At 35.6% G+C, this 20,121-nt stretch overlaps 1 protein-coding gene across 2 annotated transcripts in view; it reads left to right on the top strand.

Annotated features, from left to right (window-relative positions):
* Positions 1 to 20,121, top strand: part of LOC129257539 (uncharacterized) — a 28,017-nt gene that overhangs the window by 1,951 nt on the left and 5,945 nt on the right. Inside the window, exons 2-10 of one of the 2 annotated variants that reach the window (XM_064096710.1) lie at positions 1,539 to 2,655; positions 3,199 to 3,465; positions 3,985 to 4,065; positions 5,191 to 5,429; positions 12,873 to 15,573; positions 15,966 to 16,174; positions 17,464 to 17,619; positions 17,974 to 18,196; positions 19,023 to 19,079. In XM_064096710.1, coding sequence (XP_063952780.1) covers positions 1,681 to 2,655; positions 3,199 to 3,465; positions 3,985 to 4,065; positions 5,191 to 5,429; positions 12,873 to 15,573; positions 15,966 to 16,174; positions 17,464 to 17,619; positions 17,974 to 18,196; positions 19,023 to 19,079 — 4,908 coding nt within the window. In that variant the 5' untranslated portion in view covers positions 1,539 to 1,680. The remainder of the gene's footprint in view (positions 1 to 1,538; positions 2,656 to 3,198; positions 3,466 to 3,984; positions 4,066 to 5,190; positions 5,430 to 12,872; positions 15,574 to 15,965; positions 16,175 to 17,463; positions 17,620 to 17,973; positions 18,197 to 19,022; positions 19,080 to 20,121) is intronic. The other variant, XM_064096711.1, reaches the window with a different exon arrangement.

The following is a 20,121-nucleotide window of genomic DNA, read 5'->3' as shown; positions in this document are numbered from 1 at the left end:
GTCACGCATGGTATCCACTCGTCAATGGTAACCCCCCCCCCCCCCCTGGGAAACAGAGGTTTGAATCCTAGGCCAACCAGAAGTAGACCCTCAAAGTGGAAAAAAAAATATGAAAATTTAGGGGGATTTGTTATAGAATTTTTGTCTCACCTGCATAGCAGAGTGAGACTAGGCGCCGCTTTTCCAGCGGCGGCGTCAACACCAAATCTTAACCGAAGGTTAAGTTTTTGAAATGACAGCATAACTTAGAAAGTATATGGACCTAGTTCATGAAACTTGGCCATAAGGTTGATCAAGTATTACTAAACATCCTGCCTGAGTTTCATGTCACATGACCAAGGTCAAAGGTCATTTAGGGTCAATGAACTTAGACCATGTTGGGGGATATCAACATCAAAATCTTAACCTAAGGTTAAGTTTTTGAAATGTCATCATAACTTAGAAAATATATGGACCTAGTTCATGAAACTTGAACATAAGGTTAATCAAGTATGTTACTGAACATCCTGTGCACATTTCAGGTCACATGACCAAGGTCATTTAGGGTCAATGAACTTTGTCGAAATTGGGGGTATTTGTTGAATTACCATCATAACTTTGAAAGTATATTGGTCTACATAAGAGTAATCAAGTATCACTAAACATCCTGTGCACATTTCAGGTCACATGACCAAGGTCATTTAGGGTCAATGAACTTAGACCATGTTGGGGGAATCAATATCAAAATCTTAACCTAAGGTTAAGTTTTTTAAATGTCATCATAACTTAGAAAATATATGGACCTAGTTCATGAAACTTGGACATAAGGTTAATCAAGTATTACTGAACATCCTGCATGAGTTTCACGTAACATGACCAAGGTCAAAAGTTATTTAGGGTCAATGAACTTTGGCCATGTTGGGGGTATTTGTTGAATTACCATCATATCTCTGTAAGTGTATTGGTCTAGTTCATAAAACGTGGACATAAGAGTAACCAAGTATCACTGAACATCTTGTGCGAGTTTCAGGTCACATGACCAAGGTCAAAGGTCAATGGACATTGGCCATGTTGGAGGTATTTGTTGAATTACCGTCATAACTATGTAAGTATATTGGTCTAGTTCATAAAACTTGGACATAAGAGTCGTCAAGTATCACTGAACATCTCATGCGAATTTCAGGTCACATGACCAAAGTCAAAGGTCATTTAATTCACAATTTTCAAAGTTTATAGATATAGTGTATAAAATGTGGATATAGGGGTAATCAAGTATCACTGACGAGTTTTAGGTCACATGATCAAGGTCAAATATCAATGAACGTAGTATTGTATCATTATATGAATGGTGTTTTTTGTGAATAATTATTTTATAGTAGTTTTCAAAGTCAGCACTGCTGCTATATTGAATCGCGTGATGCAGGTGAGACCGCCAGAGGCATTCCACTTGTTTCAATTAGTAGGCCTAGAGGGGACATATGGAAGTCTTTCAAAGTTTTAACTTGTAGCATCAATAATCAATTCAGAATTTTGATTTTCTATTGTTTATTCCTATACAGGACCAAAAAAAAGTTTGAGCAGATACCGGATGTAGACAAATAATTAATGGAAAGACAAACAGAAATCTAACGTTACATGGTACATCCAGTGCTTTGAAGCTTTAATTTAGCCTTTGAGACATAGATCTAGGTGTCATTTATAATGGATGGGTACCAAAATACCCAAGACAATCTACCTAACCATATTCAGTTTATCATTAGTGGTCTTGATAGCATCATTAAGGATTTGAAAAAAATACCTGAAGAAAGGAGGGCATTGAGTAAGCTAGTCGAGGTGATAGAGAAGACCTGCTGCCAAGGAACAAATATTGTGTGCTTGGGTCCTAATGATGCAAAACCATCAGAGAAAGACGCAAACTTGAAAAGATTCCTCCACAAATTTGAGTCTCTTTTTACGGTCACTTTTACAAAGACTGAACTAAAATCAGACAGAACCAGAACTGCTCAGGAGGTTGTTGTAGATTTCTTTTATTCAGCTATTGCTGATGTAGCTTTGCTTGTGTATGGAGGTATCAATGACGGACGTGAGCTCCATTCTAAGATCAACACTTTAGAGAACCCTGTTTTTGTCACTCTGGGTCACAACTTTGAAGAATTCATGGCTTCTCTTCACAGCCAGAAGGATGTTTTTAACATAACAGGGAACTGTGTGTCCTTAGTAGAAGATGAAGCTCTGCATAGTGATGTGGAACATTCATCACTGGAACCAGCCTCTGAGTGTATCCATTCTGAAACGGAGAAACATGACATTGGTTTGAGTAAAACATCCTCTACAACTAGTGTGAACCCTTCAGGATATCAAGGTCAGCTTAGTGCAGAAAACCTTGTTGATTCTGAAGTTCTGGGTGCTACTGCATCACCTTTGGACATCACTGAGAATGTATCTTCATCTTCAGCTGGTTGCAGTTCACCAGCGATCAGTGATAGACATTCATCAACTCAGGAACTGGCATCTTGCACACAGTCATCAGTAGATCAAGAGGTTGGTGGTTCCTGGACTTTGGAGAGTAGACTAGCAAACAGAGTATATGAACATCAGCTTCCTAGAGTATCATCACTGGAAGGTGTGACGTCCGTGAAAAGTGAACCAACACATTGCCTGGTGACAATTGTAAAGGTAATACTATGGCTCCATGATCAGTACAGGATGTTATGATTACTTTCACTATGTAGAACACAGGTTTTTGTTGTATGTTTATAACTTTTTTATTTCCATAATTGCTCTATGAAGATAAGCTGATGAAATCAAACAATAAGAGTATACAATCTTTGTTTTAAATCTCGTCAAATGTCACAATACAGAAATTGTGTTATCTACATGTTTATAAAAATAAATGCAAGAGACATTTCATCATACAAAATATAGAGCGAAAACAGTGATTTATTGATATAAAGGAGTAGTAAAGTCCATTGGAAAGTTAAAAAAAATAATTAAGATCAATAAAGTAAGGTTAGGCTATTGTGATCATAACTAATCATAATGGTAGCAGTTTGTGCCCTTTCTTGTATCAAGATTTTGAAATAAAACTTCCCTCTATCCTATCCTATTGAATGAATTGATTCATACATTATTTTCATTTAATCAATCGTGTAATGTTTGTCCCATTGCTAAAACTATTGTGAATTACAGATTTGTAAACATGCTGTTATTCTTTTCTAGGAGTGTGGTTTCTTTGACAAGCTCTTGATGGGAAAACTCTCGGGTTACATGCGACCAATCATTGGCATCTCTAGCTTAAATGGCTGGCTTCTGGTTCACTTCTGGGAAGGAGAAACCTATGCCATTGACGTGGATGCTCTCTCCAATAGGTCTGACCGGGCAGTACCTTCTGGAACGAAGATAGCTGGTGGGATACCAGATAACATTCACAAGTGGGCCATTATTAACTCTGTTGGACAGTTTCTTAATAATGACTCAATTCTAAAGGTAAATAGCGACAGCTAGCTCTTCATTATGAGACAGTAATTTAAGCTGATGATTGCGTAAACTCTTGTTCCTTTTGCTGTTTGTTTGGCTTCATGACTGCAGCTTTTACAGATAACACTCTTTAAAAAAATACTTCACTTGTTTAATGCAGAAGAGGTAGGTTTTTTTTACTCCAAGTTTATTTGCATGATCAATTTATCGTAAATTTACATGTACTTTTCCTTACCATTGAGGCATTAATAGTAACCTTACCACTTTGGGTAATAGAAACATGATTCAACACTGAGTCAATCAAAATCAAGTTTTTCATCAAAACTACCATAATGTTATTTAAAGTTAACTTTTAATCTTTATCAATTTGTTAAAATTTGACCTTTTTGTGGCATGCATTTAACATTTATATCTTGAAAAGAATATGATTAATAATATGTATTTTTATAAACATCATATTTCAAAAGTTTCTAGGCACTGATATTGCACAAGTCTGATTGAAGTTGGCCTTACTTTTCCAATATGCAGGTTGTGTATGATGCTGAATTGCTGTCTCATGAGCTTGGAAAAAGTGCTGGTTTGAAGATTGTTCGAGTCTTTGATGTCTTGGTAAGTAAAATCTTATATGACATGTAACATGTGATGCAGCATCTGCTTATTGAACCCAGTTTTGGGGGACTTTGATCCAGTCCAGCCAGAAGCATCCACTGAGTGTTAACTTGATTGTTTTTTTTGTCCCCAAGATTGGAAATAAAATCAAGAATTCAGCCGATAATTCAATCGTAGTTCCAATCTTGTAGGTCATAAAGAAATCACCAGAGCTCTTTAACGCTGGATGCTCCCAGGCACGGTGTATGGTGAAGCTGGAATGTTTTTATGTCTTTTAAAAGATAGTCTATGTCTTCCCTTTCATCTAAAATTGCAGGTACTGTTGATTTCACATGATGAAGAGACACAGTGCACCTCTCATTCTATCCAAAAAAATTTCAAAAGTTTATCCCTTTAGAGTCGATCACAATAATTGTAAAGACTTGATAATGAGAATTATATCACACTACTACCTGAACATTGAAATTACAAAAATGAAGTGATACTGTAATTAAAACCCCTAACCATAGTCTGAGATATGTCTTTTAGCAAGAATCATGTTACCGGTAAATATATCTTTTTAGTGGCATTTCCCATTGTTTTGGAATCACCATTCCCTATATTACTATCAATGCAAGGACTAATGAAGAGCCCTGAAATTGCTCTTAGGAAGGATAATTGATCAGTTGTTGGATTACTCCAAGGTCCTCTAAACTGTCACTTGATTAATTGAGATCTGGAACTCATGTCATAAAAAGTTGCTATGAGAGCAACTATTACTAGAATCTCAATTATCATGACAGTGAAAATGCTGCTTCCTGATTGGCTATTCCAATGAAAGTTGACATTCAAGCAAGAGTTGCTATCATAGCAACTTTTATGAAATGGGACCCTGGTTTCCATTCCAAGCAAAATGTTCAATACTTCTTTATAAATCTGCCTGAACTTACCTAAAATACATCTCAACAGGCAATATACATGGAATGATGGAAGAGGAGTGGAATACTGAATGTATTAGTATATGAGCACATGTATTGCGCAATACCAGTAGGAGGCTTAGCAGGGGGGTTATGGTGATTGCGAAATGTTTTGGTCAGATGACAGCAATAGGAAACTGAATGATTTGTATTACTACCTTGATCACAGAAAGCAGATCGTATCATACGTAGGCACAGCCACCTAGTTCCTCTAGCAGAACTGTTGCATATCTATGGAGTGGCACCAGTCAGCAGTGTAGAAATAGCGATTGGCTCTGAGGAAGCACCAGTTCCCAAAGACCCTCTAGATTATTGTGGAAAATCACAGAGACTAGCTATCATAGACTTGAGAGAAACTGCCCGGGTTTCTTCTAAAATCATCCCTTTTCTGTACCAAACAATGTTAAGGTATGTACTCTGATTTACCTCTGTTGGACATTGAGGTCCAAATTCACAAAGGTGGTTTTGTTTTTAAAACCATCGGTTAAACCCATGGTTTATGCAGATTTCCTGTATGAATTATGCTTATTTACCACATATAATTTTAAAAAAATGTTTAATGCTGATGCACGCTTTTATCACAGTGCGCCAAATTGACACCTTTTGCCATGGTTAAGCATGCTATTTATTAATGAGTCTCCTGTTTTGAAGTAATGAGTCCACTCTTCAGAACAGTGAACTCATTAATAAAATGGCAACAGGCGTCATTTTGGCGCACTGACAAAGCATGCATCAGCATTGGGCATTTTTTTTATACTGCATATTTAAGCGTAATTTATACCTGGAATTTTGCATAAATCACGGGTTCAACCTATGGTTTTCAAAACCACCTTTCTGAATTCAGGCCTGTAAATATGAAGAAAGAAAACAGCAGTAATATTTAGAAACAAAAAATGGAACATCATTCTTCAAAGCTGACAAGTCTATTTGAAATAAAAATTCAAATCCATACTAGTGTTGATCACTTGCTACTCTATTCATGAGATGTCGATAGAACCAATTTGTAATTGATATCGACACAGTCTGTATGATATCACATGTTTTTGTATTAAATGTTCCAAGCTTCTATTTTTAATAGGTATATTCTTTATTTGATAAGTATCTTCATTTTTGTCTCGCCTGCATAGGCGAGACTGTAGCACCGCTTTTCCGACGGCGGTGGCATCGTCAACATTGAAATCTTAACCAAGGTTAAGTTTTTGAAATGTCATCATAGCTTAAAAAGTATATGGACCTAGTTCATGAAACTTGGACATAATGGTAATCAAGTATTACTGAATATCCTGCCTGAGTTTAAGGTCACATGGCCAAGGTCATTTAGGGTCAATGAATCAATATCAAAATCTTAACCAAGGTTAAGTTTTTGAAATGTCATCATATCTAGTTCATGAAACTTGGGACATATAAGAGTAAACATGTATTTCTGAATATTTTGTGTATGTTTCAGGTCACATGACCAAGATCAAAGGTCATTTAAGGTCTTTGGTCGTGTTGTGGGTATTTGTTGAATTGGCATCATGACTTAGAAAGTTTATGGATCTACTCATGTAGTTCATGAAACATAGACATAAGGGTTATCATAAGAGCACTAGCTGTCACACCGTCGATGCTAACAACGAAGCTACATCAAACGATGCTCAGACCAACACAAGATATCAACCACTTCAAGCAATCATCACACGTAAGCACATCAACAGAGCACGCAACACAAAACAAAACGGATGAGCGGGAAATCCCCGTGATACCAGAGGTGATGACTCATCGTAGCGATGACGCAACTACTGTTCGACAGAAGATTACTCGCCAACCGATTCTGTCACAATTTCTACGGCCAAAATCAACGTCCCCATCAAGCTCCGACTACGCCACCGATGACTCCAGCACACTCTCGTCAGCTCAGAATAGCCTGGAAGTACGGATAACTTCTCCACAAAAAAGCACACCCCAGCAGAAAGTTCAAAAGAGGAAATCGGAAAGAAAGAAAGTGACCAAAGCAAAGTGAGTAAACTGAAACTCAGATCACAAAACATGGACATGGAAAAAAATATATCCTCGGTACAAGTGAACGAAAACAGAATACGTCTTTTTTATCCCTCAATGTAAGAGGGATCAGAAATAAACTGAAACGAAGCAAAATTATGTCGTGGATAATTAAACAGAAAACAGATGTAATAATGTTACAAGAAACTTTTTTGACCTTTGAAATGGAATCAATAGTGAGTCTAGAATTAGATTACCAATGTTTCTTCAATCATGGCACAAACCACTCTAAAGGTGTGGCTATTTTTGTGCGTAAATGTTATTCTGAACAGATCGAACAGTTTGTACACCTTGATGGTCGTGTTCTTGCGATAAGATTGAAAGATGATAAAAACTCTTATCTTGTTGTAAATGTCTACGCACCAACAAAAAATAATGAAAAAGAAATCTTTTATAGTAATTTAACAAAATGGTTATGAAAAGTGATACAAGTCAACGATTCATTAGTGTTAGGCGGAGATTGGAACTGCGTTCAAAATGTCCAACTGGATACACGAGGTGTGTCTTATGCTTATAAAGAAAATAAGGTGTTTAAGAAACTGGAGGAAAATGTTTCCTTTCAAAAAGCAATTCACCTGGCGTCAATTGTCATGAAATATATTTTCCCGTCTTGACTATTGGCTGTTAATAGATTCTTTATGGTGCTGTGTGCAAACGGTTGAAATTAAACCTGCTCCAAATTGTGATCATTGTGCAATTACTTTAAAATTGACAACTAATAGTCCTAAAAAAGGATGTGGCTTATGGAATATGAATAATTCGTTATTAAAAGACGATTATTATACAAAATATGTGAAAAGTTTTATTAAAAAATTTATATTGGAAAATGTTAATATGAATCCTCAAATGAAATGGGACATGTGTAAAATAATAATTAAAGAATAAACAATCAAGTATTCGAAACAAAAACAGAAAGAAAATAATGAAACTTTTAAACAATTACAATCTGAATTCGATTCAATGAGTTATAAGACTGATGAAAACCCATCTAATGAAAATAAAGCTGAATTAGAACGAACAAAAATTCAACTAGACCAATGGTTAACATATAAATGTAAAAGAGCTTTCATCAGATCCAGACAAAAGTGGATGGAGCATGGTGAAAAGTCAACCAAATATCTTTTTGAAAGCGAAAAGAGAAACGGAAAGAGAAAAGAAATTAACTCTATTAAATAGAATGGAAGGGTTATTACAAACCAGGAATCTGTTCTTGGAGAAATATTTCAATATTATAAACGTTTGTACTCTAAAACAAACAATGAAGTTGAATCGTCTGATATTGATGACTATTTAGATTCAACTATTTTACCTACATTAACAGAACAAGAAGCATTGTCATGCGAAGGTATACTTACTGAGGAAGAATGTCGTAATGCTTTATTTTCTATGAAAAACAATAAGTCGCCAGGTAGTGACGGTTTATCTGTTGAATTTTTAAAGTATTTTTGGAACGATGTTAAATCCCTTATAGTAGATAGTGTTAATGAAGGTTTTATTCAAAAACAGTTATCAGAAACTCAGAAATTAGCTATATTAACTTTGCTGTACAAGAAAGGTGATAAACAATGTCTAGATAATTGGAGACCTATATCATTGCTCAACACTGATTATAAGATTACAGCAAAAGTAATGTGTACAAGATTAAGAGGTGTTATAGATAAATTGATTTCTTTTGATCAATCAGGTTATTTAAAACAGCGCTCTGCTATAGATGCAAAATCTACGTTTGGTTGAAGATATTATTAAATATTGTGAATATAATAATCATCCAGGCATTTTTCTTTTTCTTGATTTTCGAAAAGCTTTCGATACGGTTACCCATCAGTTTCTATTTCAAATATACAAAATTAAATTTAAAGAATCTTTTATTACATGGATTAAGGTCCTCTATGCAAATGTTCATTCATTCATTCATTAATGGTTTATTCAGTAGACATGTATCGCAGTAAAAACTGAATTACACATGCTTTACAGGGTATCAATTAAATATACATGGTAAAAAATACAGAGACAATTAAAAAAAATTTCACATACATTTGCACAGTAAGTTATTGATAAAGATGAATGAATAAAAGGAGAATGCATATGATGGATTGATAAAATCATTCATAATAAAACTGTTAAAAGCACAATAAGTCAATGGTGATTAAAGAGATTTCACAATTTCTAAGCATGTATATATATCAAACGTTTAAAGAATTTTCAAATTATTTCAGTTATGATTTGTAATATTTGTTAAGCACACGTACAAGATTAGGGAGGGCACTGTTTTTCAATCTGTTTGTCTTGTATTTGAATTCTGTATATTTGTTTGCATTTCGAAGAAAATTATTATTTCTTTGAGGAGGTAACCAAGACTGACATAAGTTATTTTTTTCAAAACAAATAGCAAAATCTTGAGTAAGTTTTTCTCTTCGGGACAATAGAGTTGGTAATCCTAGCTCAACCAATGCATCATCATATGAACTGTATTTAGATGATCCAAGAATAATTCGACAAGCTCTTTTTTGTATAGATTAAAAATCATTAATCTGTCTGCTAGTAAGACCCGACGTAAAAAGAGGTACACAGTACTCCAAAATGGGTCTTACGTAGCCAGTATAAACGGTGACTAGATCACAAACAGGAAGATTGTAGGTTTTTAATCTACGTAACATGAATTTTTTTTTTTTTTTACATTTTTTGATTATTTCTTTAACATGAGCATTCCATGTTAGGTCTGCTTGGATCATGACGCCAAGTATCTTGACTACATTAACAGAAGGTAATGGGATGCCTTCAATATGAAAAACCTGTGATTGTAAAGGTTGCTTAGAGAACGAAAATGACATTGAACAGCATTTCAGTGGGTTCAATTTCATACTATTTGCCAAGGTCCATGAATGAAGACATTGTAACTGAACTTGCAACTGTGGAGTTTGTGATCTTAATCTACATTCTACTAGTGTCAGATCGTCAACATATTTGAAATATGACATACTAGAATCTCTACAGGCATCGTTTATCATAACTAGAAATAGAATCGGGCCATGTTGGAGGGAGTGTCATGAATAATGGTTGGATTTTGAAAAAATTTGAAATAAAAAGAGGAATTAGACAGGGTTGCCCTCTGTCCGATCTATTGTTTATTCTTGTTGTTGAAATTATGGCATTGAAAATAAAGCAGAATATTGATATCAGTGGTATCACCGTAGTATCTACTGAAACGGTTACACTTCGTAATTCCGAAGGTTCTTTATTCCGAAGGTTCGTAATTCCGAAACACGTAAATTGCCTTTACCTCGATGTTCGTTAATCCGAAAACGTAAAAGGGTTCGTTAATCCGAACATTTGTGGCGTTATTCCGAAGGTTCGATAATTCAAAAACGAAATAAGGTTCGTTGTTCCGAAGGTTCGTTAATCCGAAAACAAAATAAGGTTCGTTAGTCCGAAAATGAAATAAGGTTCGTTAATCATTTCGTTTTCGGACTAACGAACCTTCGGAATTTCGAACCTCATTTCGTTTTCGGATTAACGAACCTTCGGAATCACGAACCTCACTTCGTTTTCGGACTAACGAACCTTCGGAATTACGAACCTTCGGAAATACGAACCTTCGGAATAACGAAGCTTCGGAATTACGGTTGTATGCGTACTGAAACTGGTATTTCAAATGGATTCAAGATATCTCAACTTGCAGATGACACTGTTCTCTTTTTAAACAACATTCAATCCGCCAACTTATGTCTTGAAGAAGTAAAACTTTTTGGTTTCTTTGCTGGGCCAAGCCTACATGTAAATGTGATGAAAACAAATGCTGTTACTATGCAACAACAACATGCATTCATTGAAGGTATTAAATGGAATGATGAACCTGTCAAGTACTTAGGAATGTATCTAACAAGTGATAAAAAAGAGTCTGAACGACTAAACTGGTTTATGAAACTTCAAAAAGTTAAATCAATTTTAAATTTTTGGAAAATGAGAAATGTAACTTACTATGGTAAAGTTTTTATTCTTAAATCATTAGTAATTTCTCAATTTATTTACGTTGCCTCTGTATTACCCATCCCCCAGAAACTAGTTGTTGATCTCAATAAACTGATGTATAATTTTTTTTATGGAATTCAAAACGAGAAAAAGTCAAGAGAGCAGTCTTGATTAATGATATTATAAGGGGAGGACTGAGAATGATAGATTTGAAATCTTAATTCCAATCCTTACATTTATCATGGTTGAGTAGATTTTTTGAAAATGATAATGATGTACCGTGGAAGTTTATGTTTAGATATTGGATTGAAAAAATATGTCCTTTTTTATTAATTTTGAAAACATATTGTTTCAGTAAAGATATGTTGAAGTTGTGTGTAAAACAAAAGGTACCCGACTTTTATATAGACTGTCTCATAACTTGGAGTGAACTTAAATATATTCAGTTTCCAGATATTGTAAATGTTAAAAATCAAGTTTTGTGGTACAATAGTAATATCACACATGATAGAAAACCTTTATTTAAAAAAAATGGTTTGAAAAAGGCATTATAACGATTAATGACATTGTAGAAAATGGACGATTTCGGCCAAGAGAACATATTTGTAGAGTGCTTGGCTCAAATTCTTTGTTAATTGACTTTATGTATTCGAAACTGAAAAATGCAATACCAAAAAATTGGATCGAAAGAATTCTAGACATAAGTTATGCAGATAACGATGAAACAAATTCACAATACAGAAGCGACGTATTCTAAATTAGAACGCTTGATTTTATTAGACTACAATCAATAAAGTCTCGCAATTTCTATAGTTTATTGTGTGAATTTAAGAAATGAGAACCGGTTGCTTTAACATTCTGGGAAGGTAAATTGAACCTTGCAATTGATTTTGACTGGAAAGACACATTGAAATTTAAGTTTAAGACATTGAAAAACAATAAAATAAAGCAACTCAACTTCAAAACTCTTCATAGGATTTTACCGTTTAGATACAACTTGTGGAGGTGGAAAATTGTAACAGACAACTTATGTATTTTCTGTAAAACAACAGAATCTTTTGTTCATGTTGTTTTAGAATGCCCAAGCGTAAAGCTTTTCTGGAAACGTATTGTGGATTTGATTAATTTAATGTTTAAAGAAAAAATTTAATAAAACGAAAAATTATTAATAGTTGGTTTTTATTTCACACATGAAAAAGCAACAGATATAAATACAGTCCTTGTGTATGCTCAATATGCAATCTATTTGATGTATATGATTAATTATTTTCAAGGTAAACCATACAACAGTTATTCTATATGGCATGTGTTTAAATATGAAATTTTTTTAGACGGCATCTCGGATGTTGTCTCTAAGACCCTGAATGTTAATACATGCATGTTGACTTGGCAATTGAATGAATAAAAAACCTCTGACACAAGGAAAAAAAATAAAATAAATAAGGGTTATCAAGTTTGTTTTGCACACGTCTTATGTCACATGGTCAAAGGTCATGTTGGGTCAATGGACATAATAATTTATTATATTAGTGTTTTCTTTTGTGAATAATTATTCAATAGCTGTTTTCAAAGTCAGCACTGTTGCTATATTGAATCGCGTAATGCAGGCGAGACTGCCAGAGGCGTTCCACTTGTATTATATTTCAGAGCATTAGAGAGGAACTTTTATAATCCTTTTTTTTATTTCTGAATTTTAATGCAGTAGACTAATGTTGAATCATGCTATTAACATGTAAAGCACTATTTTATTTCAGTATAATATACATTGTCCAGTGAGTCTATCCCAATTTGTTTGGGGCACGGTTGGTTAAATAGATGTCTTTGTTTTGGTTGATTTACCAGTATAATGTCTGCTCCCATGCTGGAAACTTTGAACAACTGTTCCAATGCTTCTGAGCAGAGTCTGCAGCAGTCAGACTGGTGGTATGACCCAAGAAGAGAAGACATGGTCACTGGTCCTGCCAAGGAACCAACTCACGTTTCTTCATATGCGACTGCTCTTGAAGGCTTGGTTCAAACAGGAAATGAATCCATGCATCCAGCTCCTCGTCTAGGAAAAGGTGTTGAATCTGTAATCAGAGAGGCATCACAGGAAAGAACAGGCATGCCAGAGTCCAGGGATCTGCAACATAAGCATCAGGGTGAAACACAAAAACATAATCCACAGTTTGAAGAGGTAGAAAATCTGGAACCAGACTTTACTAGAAGAAAAGAAAATTATTGGCTTATGCATTCAGTACCAAGCAGTAATGGAGAGGAGGAGGTTATGCATCAGCCACCCTCTAATTATAATGCAACAGTTCCAAAGACCTATGCAGCTGCTTTACAAGTCAGGGCAGGATGTCCGACAGAAAAACAAACAGCTGCAGCAACCAGTATTCCCCCAAAGCAGCAAAAACAACACAAGGAACTTGGAGAGTGTAAAGAAATTTCGAATAGGAATGCCAAAAGAAGAAAGAGAAAGAAGGAAAGTGAAAAGGAAAGAGAATCTTTGGCCCAATTGCAAAGTAACACAATTTCAGATTCTGTAAAATTGCAAAGTAATAAAATTTCAGATGCTGTTACCCAAGGAGGCACCAGTAAGGAAAAACAAAATAAGAGCGATCTTAAGTCAAAGAAAAAGAATCAATTTGGGGAGAAAGTGAAGAATGTTGTCAATGCTAAGGAAAAGCCACAAGCCAAAGGAGATATTGGAGCATCTTGTCTAACATATACCAAAGGGCAACTCAAACAGACTCATTCTAAAGAAAAAGAAAAAGACCAAATGGCACAACCAGATGTGTCAAAGGATATAAAAAGAAAGAGCAATAGTGCATCCAAGGCCATTGACCAAGCTATTTCCACCAAACACCCAGTTACTGCCAAAAGTTCAACCAAAGCCGAGCAAAAGAAAATGCTTGAGCCAAAGAAGGAGAATGGTAGGAAAGCAAAGAAAAGTGGGGTAACTTCAGAGAAGAATTCTGCTCAGTCTCGAGAACAGAACACTTCATCTAACAGTCATCTCAGTCCTGGTGCCAGCATTAAGACTGGTCAAAAGCAGATGCCACCGTCAAAAGGGCATGGGGAGATAAAGGCAGGAAAAGCAAATGAAAAAGGAAAATCTGACCTCACAAATATGAGAGATCAAGGAAGTTCATCTAAACATTCTCACTCTCCAAATGAGAATGTCAACAAAGAAATAAGGCAGTCATCATCTAAGAATGATGTGAAGAAAAAGAAACAAACTGTTAATTCACTCTCTGCTTTGGTCAAAGATCAAGAACAACAATATAAACAAGATAAGCATCAGCAAAAACAGCAAGAAAACTTGATAGTAAAAGACAATGGGGAAACCAAGTCAAAGAAGAAGAAGAAGAAAAACTCTTCTAAAAAACTCTCCAACAAGCCAACTACTGAAATTGTTAAGGTACATATGATATCTGATATCACTCAGCAACAGCCAGTCCTGCCTACAGACTGTCATGCTGAAGAGGAGGACTCCAGTGTCAGCTCTGCTCTTAGTTTCACAGAACTAGACCTGATATATTTCAAAGAAGATGATCATTCTTTGAGAAATCCAACCACTGAATCTCAAGATTATCTCATTAATATGCAGGACCCTCCACAAGGTCATAAGATGCAACAAATTTGTCAAGATATGGTAGCTGCAGATGCTGATTTCATAACTATTTCATATCCATCGCATACATTTCAGCAAAGCAGTCAGCAGAAGAAGAATATGCCAAGAGGTGATTTTGAGGAAAGTCTTCAGAGTGAGCAGTACTGGAAACGTGATGTGAAAACTGACAGGGATGATGACAATGTCAATCAGGAGATCGCAAATCATTCTGGTGATAAGCAGTCACAAGAACTATCGCCAATGCAAAAACTATTGCTCCACCAGCAAGCACTGCCAGACCAGCAGCAGCAAGATGAGCCAATAGGAGACCAACTTATTCATTGCGATGAGCCGAACATAGGGGTGCCAAATGAAAATCAGAATGCAGACACCTCACATGAAACTGCTGAAGCTACACAAATGCAGCAACATTACAATCAAGTACAACCACAAGAACAGCCACAAAATACTCTTTTGGAGCAGCAACATAATTCAAATTTGCAGCTGCCTGTGAATTATCCACAGTACCTGCAAACATCACATGTGCAGCATCAACCATTGCATGTGCATCAACGACCACAACTACCATCAGAGCGTACTCTTGTTAGGAACATCCATCCTTGCGTGAATGTAGCAGGAAGTCTTTACAATCCTGTCAAAGCTGTAGGGCTAGGTTGGTGCAACCCTAGCAATCCAATGAATACAGGAATGATGGCTAACACAACTCTACAAACAAGCCCTCAGATGCCACTGGGTGTCGTGCTACAAGGTCCAGCTCTCCCTTTACAACAAGGGTTTCCTCTCATGCAGTGGGAGCAACAGAGAAAAAGAAAGGTCAAGGCTTCTCCAGAAACCAAGCTATCTACCGCTCCACAATGGATGAAGCCAATGGTTTTGCAGTTTGAGGAGGGCAACAACCCATTCTTTGTCCATCCGCTGAGTGAGGTAAGTTCCAAAATAAAGATGGGAGTTTTAGATACAGTCATTACCTCCTTGTTTCTTTGAGTAATGTTTGATAAAAAATTCAGTAAATCCTATAAACTGGAGTTGTGTAAATTTTTAAATTCTGTCTACCTAGAGAATTTCCATAATTATTCTACATCGAACCCCCCCCCATCCTCTAAAATAATGTGAACATTAAATTGATATTTTGATAATTTGATACACTTACAGATGTGGGAATATGGAAAATTTATGTTGAACCTTTAATTTTGGTTGTACTTCTTTGTAATCACAAATCATGAAAGCCATCAGATAACGTGTTTTTTTTTCAATTTAGGAATATACCCTTTCCTGTTGTAGCTCTATTGTCTTAATTCTGTGTGTTTTACTCGCAGCAAGCTGCTATACCAATCAATCCATGCCACATTACCGATGATCAAGATGAAGAATTTGATGAACTTCTTGGAACGGATGTGATGAAGTTTGTTGAGGCTTTCCCTGAAAGCATTCAACTGGCTCTACACCAACTCCAAGAAAACCCAAATTATTCCTTCATTCAGTTGGCAGAGGTCATCTTGGATGTTGGCAGGAAACCCAAAGCACGGTGAGTGTTTACTCTTTTAGATTTTGGCCCCATCCAATTATGATTGAACCAATCAATCAATGTCATAATTTTTCTTACAAGACATTGCACAATGTAACTTTGGAAACAGAGGAGCACACTTAATCGTCAAGGCGATGATGAATGTAGGAATATACACCATTATAGATGTTGGTGTTGCTGGGTTTTCATACTTGGCCACTCGTGACCCAGGTAGTAAATTGGTTCCTGGTAGGATGAGGAAGTCATTGCAGCTTGTCCAGTACTGCATTGTGTGCAGGAATGACTGATTGAATCTGATGACCGGGTTCAAAATAGATCTGTAAAGTGCTTAGACCTGTCCTTGTGATGTATTAAGCGCTATATAAAAGTGGAATATCATTGCACTTGTGGTTCATCAGTCAATCACAGCTCTTAGTAAGACAGGGCTTAGGTTGTTTCCCTTGAATTCGGTCATTTTTGGTCAATAGTAATAATGATCATACTTGTTTGTATTATGCTCAAAATTTACTTAATCAGAAGTCTACAAAAGTTGAGCATAATTTACCCTGGCTTTAGCAGACCAGCTCTTACATGCTCAAGGAGTAAGGTCCTGCCAGGTCCCCTTTTACCTCACCTGGGTTGAGTGTAGCACAGTATGGATAAATTCTTGCTTGAGGAAATTGACGCCTTGAGGTGTTTCACAAAGATTTAAGTGTGACTTAGAGTTGCTCATTTATTACAGTTGCGTGTAGTATGATAATACATCCCCGCATCAGTAGGAGCACACAAGAAGTGCACTACCCCAAATTCTTCTATCATATTATGTGTTAAATATAATGTGTGCGTTGGCGTGTAAGCATGACTCTATTAAAGTCACTCTTGACTTTTTTTAAACACTCCCTGGTGCAGTATTTGTACCCTTACAGATAAGAGTCATAACCACTGCACCATGGACCACTTGAAAAAAAGAGACTTGTCACTAATAATTAGGATCATACTCCAAACTTTTATGATTGCTTTGAAAGTCACTTTCAAGCGCTAACAGCACTATAATAAACAACAATAATGCCATTATTATATTGATTTTATACATATTTTTTCAAACAATTCTATGGGCTTTAATACATCTTTTCAAATGTAAACAGTTGCATTCAGGGATGGAAGTCAGTTTTGCTGACTGGGTTTAATCAATGTTGTTATTATAATTTTGCTTTCTGATCTGCCGTGGTTTGTGCAACCATGGAATTATGTTATAGAAGGTTACAAATCAATATAGTCTCTTTTTATCATCTTACCATATTCTCTTATAGGTACCTGAAGATTGGATTTGGGTCTAAAATGATTGAAAAAGTTCTGGATCATGATGAGTTAACCAAACAGGAATTGAACACTATCTTAGAAGGAGAAAACTTTGTCAAGATATCCAAAACTCAGGTTACGATCAGAGATACCCTTCATAGACTCGGGTAGGTCATCTCTAGTAGTGTTTTTTTTTCTCTCCTTACATAGATTATTCCACTCTTAGGGAAACTCAGTAAAATGTAATCCTATTCTATTACATAATGAATTGAGCTTTGATTAGTAAAAATTTTGTGATCACATGTCATTTCAGTATCAGATTTCATGAATTATGCAAATGAGCGAAAAGAATACAAGCATGCCGTAAATTTAAATGATGTTCAGTGCTGTATGTGTATAATAAAATATCTTTACACAGAGAATCAAGATAGGAAATATTCCTTTCAAGTTTTATGACTAGTTGGACAGAAACAGGAATGTTGCTTCTTGATGCTATTGTGCAATCCTTGTTGTTTTCATAGTCTACTTGCAAATCGACAAGGAGAGGTCATCGGCATAACAGCTAAGGTTGAACACCCCCTTCCAGGATGCCTCAGTCCATTATATGATGTATTCAACAAGGGCAAGTCTATTCTGGTTCTTGGACCTTCAGGGGTGGGCAAGACAACTCTGCTGAGGGAAGCTGCAAGAGTGTTAAGTGATGTGGAAAAGGAAAATGTTATGATCATTGACACATTATCTGAGGTATGTATCTTTCATTAGTCTTCATTAGACATTGTATTCTAGTATACATAAAATAAACTAATTTACTACCAAATATGGTCAGATTTGTATATGCTTGCCTTTTTTAAACCAAAAGAGTTGATGACATGCTAAATAGAAATGTTGAGAGACATTAAATGAAGGTAAAAAGGGAACTAAGATGATATTGAAACTGATTCCTAGTAAATTCATTAATCATGATGTAAGCACAATACTGCCATCAATGGTTTGGTAAAATTGTGACTTTATTCTAAACTACAGTAGGTATTGTAGTAAATGGAATGTTCCAAGTATAATCTGTTTTTCTATTATGCAGTAGATTTTGTTGACCAATCCAGAAATTTGGTAAATAATTATTCTTATCTGTACACATATTTTTAGATTAGGTATTGAATTATGTTTTATTTATCAATCATTTACTTTATGGTATACATAATGATCCACAATTTGGAATCCATGGTTCGATAACTATGGATTGCTTAATGTTCTAACAGTACGTTTATTGATAAGCAATTTTGGTACTAAACCAATTCAAACCATCTACTATTGATGAGGTAAACAGGGGTTTGGGTGGTTTTTTTGCTATTACGCCATACATGAGACCATGTCAAGGAAGAATCAGAACTTTGACAGCATAATAAGAGCACAACAGATTTAATTCCAGGTTGAATACAGTTATGATTACTAGCCTCTGACTACAATATCAATATTTTTCTGCAAATTCATTCCCATGATAAATTTATTCATAGCTGTGTTTATATCAGAGTGATAACTATAGCTTTCAAACCTTTTCTTCTCATATTCACAGATAGCTGGAGAAGGGGACATTCCACACCAGTCTGTTGGAACTGCTCGCAGGTTACAGGTGAGATATGTTTCCGCTTCCAATCTTTAGCTGGAAAGTTAGAGGAATGGATTATTTCAAGCCTGTGGAAATCCCTGTTTCAATTTGTTTTATACAAGAACTAGAACATAATTTTTGTCTTTCCTCCAAAGCTTAACCCTAATTCTCCCGGGGGGGGGGGGGGGGCCATTATGGCCCCCCCCTCGACAATTTTCGCGATATACCTGCTGCGCAAATTTTTTTGACCTCGCCGCTCACTGACTTTTTACTTTCATGTCTCGCGCAAATTTTGAGACCAAATTTGTGACGCCCGGGTACGCGGTTACGACATTACGCAACATTATGTAAGTGCATGTCAGACCCAAAATTGCTCATAAACGTGATTTCATGTACAAATCCAATGCAAATTGTGTATTTGGCCAAAATTCATAAATGTATCATTATTTCTACTTTTAATGATTAAACTTAATTAATTTTGCCTTGTTTATGATCAGAATTAAGTCTGGAACGATTTCCATCGAAAAAACAATAAAAAACAAAAAGTAAAAAAACAAAGAAATACATAAGAAATTTGAAAAACAATAAAATACATAAGAAATCGGTCTTGGTACCAGAATTTTTTTCATTCACAATTGTTAGGAATGCTATGAAGAATATTTTCACCAAAAAATAGCATTCTAGGAGCTTTATTTAGTGAAGCAGAGCAAAAAGTATGATTTCATGAATAAATTAGCATAATTAATTCATATAAAATAAAAATATATGAATTCAGTGAAATTTACCAATGCAACTGCGTAGATTACGTCATTCTCTACCATCCTGCAAATTTTCGTTGTGATCGTGCAAACCATGGCTGAGATCTTAAGGGGGGGGCCATAATGGCCCCCCCCCCCCCCCCGGGAATGACAAGAATCAAAATACCCCGGGAGATTGAGGGTTAAGCGAGACAGCAGAGACCACTGCTCAACTTACTAAGGTGTCTTATTATACAGGGAAGACTTATCTTAATCCTACAACATCTTGTCTTTTAACATCAGATTGAAGCCTTTGAATGCTCAAGAGG

Source organism: Lytechinus pictus, chromosome 3 (assembly GCF_037042905.1).
Source record: "Lytechinus pictus isolate F3 Inbred chromosome 3, Lp3.0, whole genome shotgun sequence".
Classification (NCBI taxonomy): Eukaryota; Metazoa; Echinodermata; class Echinoidea; order Temnopleuroida; family Toxopneustidae; genus Lytechinus; species Lytechinus pictus.
The sequence above is the reverse complement of the archived record's forward strand: the minus strand, read 5'-3'. Positions and strand labels throughout refer to the sequence as shown.